Below are 10,483 nucleotides of genomic sequence, written 5' to 3'. Positions count from 1 at the left end.
CTACTGAGACAGATTAACACTTGTTCCATGTGATTTCTTGACAGCAAGAATCAATTTAATCACTACATATAATTGAACAACTGCACATTTAACAAGGTTGTAATGTTTTGCAACGTATTAAACTGAATTCTCATCATAATTGACTTCTCCCAAAGTTATGTGAAATGGTTCGTTTCAGGCATTTTATTGAACCGTGTAAATTTGCAATAGGCCAAAGACTACCGAGGACTTAGGACAGCCCGCTGCGTTTTAAAACAAGTGAACTGGACCTCCATGACAAACAAAATAAGAAGTTTTTCTGCTCTGACAAGACCTAATTTATTCAGCCAGCGGATTTCAGAGGCTGTGGTCTTCACTTACACGTCGGGTAATCTAATGGGCAAAAAAACACAAGTCCATTAACTTTGTAAATAAGTAAGACCTGCATGTCTGTGTGCACAAGTGGACTGTTGCCAAAGACCCTGTAGGAAAGAAGTGTGAGTTTTTTAGCTACTTTAATGTGAGTTTTCTGGACTTTTGCTTTTAGCTGGTACTGTAGCACCATAAACGACTTTAAGAGATTTAATATAAAAAGCAACAAGTGGAGCCTTTTCCTTCCTTCTTTTTTTCAGATTATTGAGGTGAAGATTACAACCTCTGAAACCTGCTGGCTATGTGACTATCAAACTAACTAGCGTGCCGGTGAATTTTTCACCCTCATTATGGAAGTACTTCAGCAAACAGACACAACACAAACCGTTCTGTTGTGACACACTATAAAACACCTTTATATACATTAGAAAAAAACAACAAATAGCCTTCGCTGGAATGGTACAAAATGTCAATCATGTCACCTGTAAAGTTGGATAGACTAGATGACTTTAAAACAGGAGCGAAGGGGTTGGGCTTGCAAACAAATACAAAAATATTTCTGATTAAAATGAAGAGACACTGATGTACTGCGAATGGGAGCGTCAGTTTCCTTTCATCATCTTTCCACCTCTCCCCCAGAATCAACACTGACATGACACGAAATGCTAAAAGAGCTTAACTCCTGCCCCTTATTTAAACAAATCCAGGACAGTGAGGTAACTCAGAGGAAGGACGGAGGAGGAAAGGATGCTGGGATATTATTTTAGCAGGTGGACCAGCAGGACTGGGTGGTTGAGTTTTTTGTTCAGCTAAGGAGTCATTCTGGATTAAACCATTTCCTGTGGCTTCTTGGTGTCACTGTCGCCCCCTTTAGCTGGGAGGATAGTAGCCTTGGTTGTAGTTCCAGGTGTTCTGGTAGCCGTAGCCGGCGTACTGCGGTTGCTGAAAAAGAATCGCAACAAACCGGTCATAACATACACAGAACATCTCAAACTACAGCCTACGACGATATTCTGTTTACTTCTAAATAAACCATTTTTAGACACATAATATTTTATGGTCTGTGGTTTTCCTGCATCTCAGTAAAGCCCTCTGTGCAAATAAACTTTCTTTAAGGCAGTCAAGCCACATTTGTTCATTTACAGATTTCCCAAATAGTTTTTCATACCAACAATCCTCTATTTTTTTCATTTTGTTATACAATCCTACCTGATACCAGTTGCTGTATCCCCCGTAGCCAGCCTGTGCGTTTGCGTCGGCGCCCATCACCGGAGGAGGGGGTGTGGTGATGGGGACATGTGGCATGGTAGGTGCGACTGATGCAGACACAGCAACAGCAGAGCCGTCTTCACTTTTGCTCATCTTCTCTGGGTCCTCATCCCTAAAAAAAATATTTTTATCTCTGCACATCTTATTTACGCAAAAATGCTGCATTCATGTGGCATCGAAATAATTGGAGTTCCCGAACCGGAGTTCCCCACTGCCAGTTGCAACTCCCAGAAAAATGTTTTGAACTTGATCAATTTACCCGTTCTCTGCTTCCCTCTTCGTTCCACCCAGCTCCTTCAGCAGTTTCTGGTGCTCTTCGTAGACAGACAGCACACTGCAGAGGACACCGAGACAATAAGGAACTACATTCAGGTCAAAGAAGACAATTGATTTGTGGTAGCCACAGGGTTTACAGAAGACTTATGTTGAACTCTGACCTCTGGATAGAGTTGCTGTAGTCCTCTGCGAACTGCAGACCTCTCTGTGAGAAGAGGATCTTGGTGTGTGGGGCGAGGGGAGCTGCCAGGGCTCGCGTCACACACTCCTGCACCGCCTCAGCTGAGACCCAGGGGTCCCCCGATACCTCCAGCTCCAACAGGTTCAGGTGCAGCTTATCGTTATCCTGAGGGAGGGCACATTGGAGAGGAGGAGGAAGACGGAGGCGATTAAGAACTAGATTTACTTAAGTACAATGTTTTTGCTTTTTCTTCCTTAAAAAAAAAAAAAAAAAAAAAAAAAAAAAAAAGGTACAAGCTTGAAGGTACTCATTTTGCCAGTACCACACAAAGTACTCATCAGAAAGAATATGAGGTGTAAATCATAATGTGCAACATATATGTAGCAAATGTGATTAAGGGGTGGAAATAATATTAACATTACATGGAATGGCCAATCAAATCCAACCAGTATTAAAATCATATGGAAATGGATTTTTTACATTATCACATCACATATTCAGTTATCAGACAGCTTTGTGTATACGCCTAAGCTGCCACAACATCGAAATTCTTAAAAAATAAATAAATTGGTGGACTGGTTGACACGCAGATTGTGTTATAGAAAATGGAGCAGGATTTCTTACAGCAGAACTACATCGACATTCCTTAATCTTTTCAGGATGAAGGGAGGAAGAGGAGATTGATCAAAAGTCTGTCATGGTGTTAATGGCTGCAATGTTTGTGGGTGTTTGCTAAATATCTTACCGGACTAATCTCCAGCGCCTCCTGTAAAACTCTGCGGGCTCTGCTGGGGTTCCTGCCCAGTTTCAGCAGCAGGCGAGCCAGCTTGATAGAATAAAACGCATGTAACGTGGGCTTTTCTTTGGATTCGGCCACTGCTTCCTGCAGCAAGGCCTCTGATTGGTCCAGCTGGCCCGCTCGCCTCTCTAAAGCTGCCCGGCGAAGACGGACCACTGCCAACCCGGGTAGAGTTTTCTCCAGGGCCTCCAGCACTCGCCGGGCCTCGGTTAAGTCACCTGATGGGGAGGATGAGGGACTTTTCATGAGTGTATATAATACAGTAAACAATGAAAGTTAAAAAAAGAAGCAATAGAAACTACAAGTGGAGAATAAGCAATTAACAGTTGAGGTATAGGTCTGTTATGATGATTGAACCCTGCGCAGCAGAACGTGATCATATTCAACAAGTTGTTCCCGGCCCTGTTCTGTATTAACTTTACGTCCTTTGGTGATACTACAAACAATTATGGAAGTGTCTTATTACAGCCCCATTAGTTATAAAGGCATAGTTTGAATTTTTTGAAGTGGGGTTGTATGAGGTACTAAACCATAGTCAGTGTTTTACCTACAGTAGATGGTGGTCAGCACGTCCCCAGTTCCGCCGTGGTACTCCTGCCTGCTTCTCCAAATTCGGGACGTGCCGACGGCCATCTACTGTAGGTAGTACACTGACTATGGTTAAAGCTATAGTGCGTAGTTTCTGCCCCCCCCCCGGAGGAATAGATAGATAGATTTTTATTGATCCCAAAAAAAATGGGAAATTACGGTGTTGCAGCAGCAAAATATCAGACACATACAGAATATTCATGAAATAATAATAGATTAAAAATAAAATACAATACAAGAACAACTATTTTAAATATATACAAGTTGGGAATAAAAATGTACAACTGTTTCACTAGTATTGATAAAGATGTAGATAAACCTATTGTGCAAGGTGCAGTTGTGATGTATACGAGTCTTATCTCACACTCAGTGATGAAGTGTTAAAAAGTTGAATTGCTTGAATTCATTGGTATGAATGATTTCTTGTAGCGGTCCGTGCGACATCGAAGCTGTCGGAGCCTCTTAGAGAAGGTGCTCCTCTGTTGGACCAATGGGGGGTGGAGAGGGTAGTCGGGGTTATCCATGATAGACAACAGTTTGTTCAGTGACCTCTCCACCACAGCTTCAAAAGTGTCCCGTTTGCAGCTAAGTAATGACAACAAAACTGTCGGCGCGTCCACGTGACACAAGCCTTACGTGGCCACGCACCACCCCCCTTCACACAGTTGCTTGTAACCAAGGAGGACACGGAGGATTAAAAAAACATGATGGACTCTTCAGAAGTGGTCATTCTCTTCACTTGAGTTTCTGCGTGGGCAAGTCACTGGACGCCACAATCTTCTGAACATAGTCATACTGAGAAATACTGAGAGAGTTGTGTGGAGCTGATAGTCTTAATTAGCTTTGTATCAACTCATTTTGGCAACGGCTTGAATGTAACGGACGTTCATAAATATCCAAAAGTTACGCACTAAAGCTTTAAGTACCTCGCAAAACCCTCACTTCAAAAAATCCAAAATATCCTTTTAACAAGCTTGACTGACATTCACCAAGTCTTTCACTGACTGCATCACAAAGTATCTTTAAACGAATAGTCCTGACTGCATACTGGACAAAGTAAGACCTACCTAAGACATTCAACATTTCAAAGAAAAGTAAAAGGAATAGAGCAAAGCTGTTTGTACAGTGTGTTGGTGTGTGTTCATGTTTTGTCGTACCGTGCCTCTCCTCGAACGTGGCCCACTGCATGTGGATGTTGGGTTTGTACGCCAGGTGGATCTCACAGGCTCGTTTGAAAACAGCCCGTGCCTCGTCCACACTCTGCGACTCCAGGTACTGAGCGTACTGAACACATACAAGAAGATGTAACACAGAGATCATATATACACACAAGCATCGCTTATTAATCTACTGTTGAGGCTCACAAGGATACACGCACACAGTTTTCTTTCTCTAAATGCAGGTCACACACAAACACACTTTTCTTTCTCACCCTGATCCAGAACTCCTCATACAGAGCGCAGGCGATCAGACAGCGCTCGAAGAGAATGCGAACCCTGCGGTCATCATGGGCAACCGCAGCATCCTCTGATTGGTCCTGAGGTTGGGCAGCAACCTCTGACCCCTCTATGGCTTCCTGGTTTGGATCTGGTAGGAGATAATGGCATCAAAACCCCTGGATGCTTTATGTTAACACAAATTTGTAAAAATGCAGAGACTGTACGATACAGGAGACAGCTGACAGTGTGTTGGTTAGGTAGTCACCTTGTTGGCCATCTTGGGAGTCTTTGGTGTCCTTGTTGAGCTGAGCGATCTCCCAGTCCAGGTAGGAGTGCCAGGCCCGCAGCTGAAGGCGATCTAGTGGCTTGACGTGGAAGTAGGGCCGTTTGATCTAAAGGCCAGAGAAAAAGAAATCAGCAAGTGATTAAAGTGTGTATCAAAATGTAATAAATATGAATAAAATCAGAAAGAAAATCAATTGCTGTTGTAAAACTGCAAACAAAACAAAAAAAGAATACTGTTGACAATTTAACTAGAAAGAATAGTATGCATTAATGCTATTTTTTTTTTTTGGGACTTTTTTATTGAGAATTTTAGTTTTGGTTTTCAGAAAGGTCCAAATTGTGAACCTCAATACGTTTTTGAATCCCACCTAAATATTTCGATCGTATAGTATTGAACCGAGTATTGAAAATGTTGAGTACTGAAAGCTGGCATTAAATTCTGGGTTAAATTTACTTATTGTCTGATCAAAAAAGCTTCCGTTTCAAAATAATATCTGTAGATTTGATATCGGCAAAGTTCTTGTACAATTGACTGTTTTTAGACATTTAACATTGCAGTTTGGCTTTTTTTACCAAATGATAAAAAGGCTTTTGTAGAAAAATGTGTCAGTAATGTACCAATATCAAAAAGTAGTGTTTTTTCTACTGGAACCAAAACTCAGGTATTAAATAACGAAATAATACCCAGACTGAGATTCAGAACAAAGTGTGTTATTGTGTTGTCGGAGCCTTGGTTTCCAAAAGAAGTAGAAAAACAGTGAATTAATGAGAAAGGGAGGAAAAGCCCAAGAAGAAAAGAGAAATAATAAACCAACAGACAGAGCTGACAGAGAGAGAGAACTCACAGCGTCTTCAAAGTGCCATCTCTTGCGAACTTCTCCCTCGTTGTCCTGGTACACTTTGTCCCTGCGAACAAGCACTTGTTCCCTAATCTTCTGCATCAATTCCTCCTGAACACAGAGAACAAATGAATTAATGAATCTAATCTCTTTTACACGTTTAAAACTTTCAATCGGACTGCGAGGCAGTCAGATGTTACTCACCGTGTCTGTGCCCTCAGGTGTGGCAGGCTCTTCCTCCCCTGGCGGCCTCTCCTCCTCCTCCTCCTGGGCCTGTTCAGCACGCTCCGCCTTCTGACTCTGACGGCACAGCGTCCTCAGCTCCTCGTACTCCTCCGGGGAAAGCACCTCCTTGGGCTCGTGGCTGTTCAGGTGGTCCTTGAACCTGACGGAGCGCAGGAGGAGAAGGCGGAGCAGGACGCAAAATGATATTAATGGGAAAAGAGTGAAAAAGGGAGGTGTTCAGGTAATGGGAGAATATTAGAAATATCACAATAGTGTGCTAATTTAATGTTCAATGATAAACTTGACACATTCATTCAATATCTAACAAAATTAGAAAATAATATTTATCATTATAATAGTAACCCTGGTACTGACAATAACACATCAGCATCTTTGTCTTAGATTGGCACACACGAACGCACGCACGACTCGTGTGTGTAGTCTTACTTCTCGTAGTGGGTGTTGTAGAGCTGGGTGGGGACTTTAAGGACTCTGTCCAGGACGGCTGATGCGTTCTTCATGTTGCCTTGCTCCTTCTCCCACTCGACATAAAGATCCCAAAGCCGGTCTGAGTGGAAGTCCAGACCTGCTGCTACAACCGCATCCTCGAACACACTGAGGTGTTGAGGTCGAAAAACAGTTAAGATATAAAAAGAGCTTTCGCATAAAGAAGCTTATTTGCCTTATGTATATTTTCTCTTGAAATATTTATTTTGTCATCTGTGCTGCGCACGCCAAACAGCATAAAACACACCAGTAAAAGATGAGTCTTAAATGAGACTACCTGCGAATCCGCGCGGGTGACTCCGGCAGGTTCATGTCCAGTGTTCCCAGCAGCAGATTGATGTAGTGGATCCACAGATCTACACTCAGAGGGATTGCCTGGAGACCCTGAATACACACCTGACACAGCACACCACAACCAGCTCATAAGAACTAGTAAAAAACACGTTCTTAATACCTTATGCACATTATTCATTACACACACACACACACATTATTCTCAATGGTGCGGGAGGGAAGAAGAAACACAGAATTGTAGACTCTCTCCTGTTTTACCTCCTCGGCTTTGTTGTTGTACCCAGCACGGCGCTCCAGATCGGTGAATTTCTTCCAGTAGCCGTAGCAGAGCGGGTAGCGAGTGAGGAAGGCCTCTAGCGCTCTGCGTGACGCTGTCATGTGACTCTGGACAGAAGGGAGAAAAATTAAGTTCAAAAGGTCACATAAGGCTACAGCAAGCCTCCAGGTCAAACATGTTTTGTGGCCTTATTGTCATTAGTGAGGGATAATATGATGGTTTCCTACATTTTCTTTTTCTCCTCTGTCTCAAAACAACAAACACACACCTCTTGCTCACAGTACTGCAGCAGGTCAGTCCAGCTGGTGAAGTCTTGAGGATTGTCGTGGGCGGACTTCCACAGGCGCTCAAAGTCGGCGGGCAGTTCTCCCTCCTCGTCTTCTGAAGCTGGGGGCATTGAGAAGGTAGCTGGGTCGGGGCCTACTACGGGGGCCTCAGGGACCACGGCGAGACTGCCGTTCTCTTCCGACATCTCTGCCAACTCAGTCGGAGGTGGTGCAGGAACCTCAGAAGCCTCCATGTCTAAAGAGGGGGTAGATCAAAGGTAAGTACATTTACATAATTAAAGGGCATTATACAGGTCAGGTATGCTACTACTGAAGCTACTGGGAACATCATATTTAGCGTAGGAGCCTTGCCCTGTATTTGGTACCTTGGCCATAATCACTACGTCTGAAAAAAGTCCTTTCAATTGATCAGTCACACACTACTGAGGTAAAGTTTTCACTACTGACCACCATAGATTACTGGCCAAACAAAAACATAATAATGTCACAGCCAGCCATTTTAACAAACCCTAAACCTGTGTATCAACAAAAACAAACAAAAATTGATAAGTACAGCTATTTTCACTCAACAAATGAAATTAACAATTGATTTGCTCTGATGTTGCTGTACTCTCACTGCACGACAAAACATCTTAAACCTTGTTACGCTTTTCCTACCCATTTCTCTTAATTTGCTTAACTTTCTTGAGGTGTGGTGGCAACGGAAACCGACACGAGTGCTTCTGACATCTAGCTTGTTTGTTTTTTTATGGAGGTTGACGGCACTTGCTGTAAAAAAAGAAGCAATTAACCTTCATAGGAAATGAATGTAATGTGATGTAATTCATGAACTGTCCTCTGCTGCCTGGACAGTTTCGTGAAAAATGGTCAACAGGTGTTCCAACAATACAACAACAATGTGTGTGAAATGCCCACAATCACATGCTTCAATCATTAATATTATAAACCAGAAGTAAATCAATCAAAAAACTTGGAAGACAAATAGGGTGCAGTGTATAAAAGGCAAGGCAACTTTAAGTGTTGCACAAAGCATTAAAGAGCATTTAAAAACAATTAAACCCATTAATTAAAGAGAACAGGAAATAAAAATAAGCTAAAACAGAATAAGACATGTATAAAATACAACAATAAAAGTTACAGTGCAAAAAAAAAAGATTTAATAAAAGGCAGCGTCAAACTAAAATCTTCAGCCTCGATTTAAAAGAACTGAGAGTTGCAGTGGACCTGCAGTTTTCTGGGAGTTTGTTCCAGATATGTGGTGCATAAAAGCTGAACGCTGCTTCTCCCTGTTTAGTTCTGACTCTGTGGACAGAAAGCAGACCTGTCCCAGACCGCCTGAGAGGTAAAAGCTAAACCTTTAAAGATTGCATTGACCAGTCAAACCTCTTATGCAGCTAAACTACTGCCCGCAGCTTGTGATCCACACAAAAAAAAACACCCCAAAAAAATACTAAATCAAAGGTTTTAAGCTTTTATTTTTGAAACATCTGCAGAGGTATGTTTCATTCATTAAACCCTAGTGCGCTGAGTTTACACGGGTGTTTTCTCCACTACAGCTTTGACCCACGTACCTTTGGGTTGTCGTGGACATAATTCAACTAATAATTGATAACACTTCGTTAGCCAGGGGAAGGTAAGTTAGAGAACAGAAGAACACTGTCCGGTTCCTGGTGTGGGGTTACTTGTAATCACGTTAGCTTAGCCTAGCTTGTCATGATTCTCCTTTACATATGTCCGATCGGAGCCTTTATCCCAAACACGTTTGCCGATGCAACCCAAAATAGTGTGTATGAAAAGCCAAAAAGAAACTGTGCATTGTAAACCCAGTCATGCTAATCAATGTTACCTGAAGACTCTTCTAGTTCCCCGTTGCCGCTCATCTCCTCAAAGCCTTCCGCCGCCATGATTGGAAACGTCTCGATGACGTCATTCATGCGCGACAAGATACATCCATGCCGATCATGATGCCGATCTGATGCCGATGCCAGAGCCATGTCTTTCTCTATCACTCTGATCCATGCCATAAACTTAAAAAATAATACAACTGTGGACCATTGACATATATACATATATACATATATATATATATATATATATATACATATATATATATATATATATATATACACATATACATATATATATATATATATACACATATACATATATATATATATATATATATATATATATATATATATATATATATATATATATATATATATATATATATATATATATATACATATATATATATATATATATATATATATATATATATATATATATATATATATATATATACATATATATATATATATATATACATATATATATATATATATATATATATATATATATATATATATATATATATATATATATATATATATATATATATATATATATATATATATATATATATATATATATATATATATATATATATATATATATATATATATATATATATATATATATATATATATATATATATATATATATATATATATATATATATATATATATATATATATATATATATATATATATATATATATATATATATATATATATATATATATATATATATATATATATATATATATATATATATATATATATATATACATATATATATATATATATATATATATATATATATATATATATATATATATATATATATATATATATATATATATATATATATATATATATATATATATATATATATATATATATATATATATATATATATATATATATATATATATATATATATATATATATATATATATATATATACATATATATATACATATATATACATATATATATATATATATATATATATATATATATA

At 39.3% G+C, this 10,483-nt stretch overlaps 1 protein-coding gene across 2 annotated transcripts; it reads right to left on the bottom strand.

The window, feature by feature from the left end:
• On the bottom strand, nt 1-9,604 carry si:ch211-114c17.1 (pre-mRNA-processing factor 39). Of its 2 annotated transcripts, XM_028589412.1 has the most exons (16): nt 9,464-9,604; nt 8,275-8,385; nt 7,599-7,852; nt 7,312-7,437; nt 7,037-7,155; nt 6,700-6,867; nt 6,232-6,412; nt 6,034-6,138; nt 5,169-5,295; nt 4,897-5,051; nt 4,622-4,748; nt 2,823-3,094; nt 2,058-2,242; nt 1,880-1,954; nt 1,561-1,732; nt 1-1,293 (listed from the first exon to the last, which is right to left on the bottom strand). In XM_028589412.1, exons 1-16 carry the CDS (start codon nt 9,549-9,551, stop codon nt 1,222-1,224), a joined length of 2,337 nt encoding a protein of 778 aa, XP_028445213.1. In that variant the 5' UTR covers nt 9,552-9,604; the 3' UTR covers nt 1-1,221. The 2 variants fall into 2 exon arrangements, with proteins under 2 accessions (XP_028445213.1, XP_028445214.1); XM_028589413.1 differs by lacking the exon at nt 8,275-8,385 and having other exon boundaries at nt 9,464-9,603.
• Between the last annotated feature and the right edge of the window lie 879 nt (nt 9,605-10,483).

This window comes from Perca flavescens, chromosome 10 (assembly GCF_004354835.1).
Source record: "Perca flavescens isolate YP-PL-M2 chromosome 10, PFLA_1.0, whole genome shotgun sequence".
Taxonomy (NCBI): domain Eukaryota; kingdom Metazoa; phylum Chordata; class Actinopteri; order Perciformes; family Percidae; genus Perca; species Perca flavescens.
This window is presented reverse-complemented; position numbering and strand designations above follow the sequence as displayed.

Excerpts from the sequence above, each read along its gene's own strand:
- si:ch211-114c17.1 (XM_028589412.1), bottom strand. The coding sequence starts at position 9,551 with ATGAATGACGTCATCGAGACGTTTCCAATCATGGCGGCGGAAGGCTTT. Across the intron at positions 7,156-7,311 it reads ACAACAACAAAGCCGAGGAG|GTGTGTATTCAGGGTCTCCA; the intron begins GTAAAACAGGAG and ends GTGCTGTGTCAG. Across the intron at positions 1,294-1,560 it reads GATACAGCAACTGGTATCAG|CAACCGCAGTACGCCGGCTA; the intron begins GTAGGATTGTAT and ends ATTCTTTTTCAG.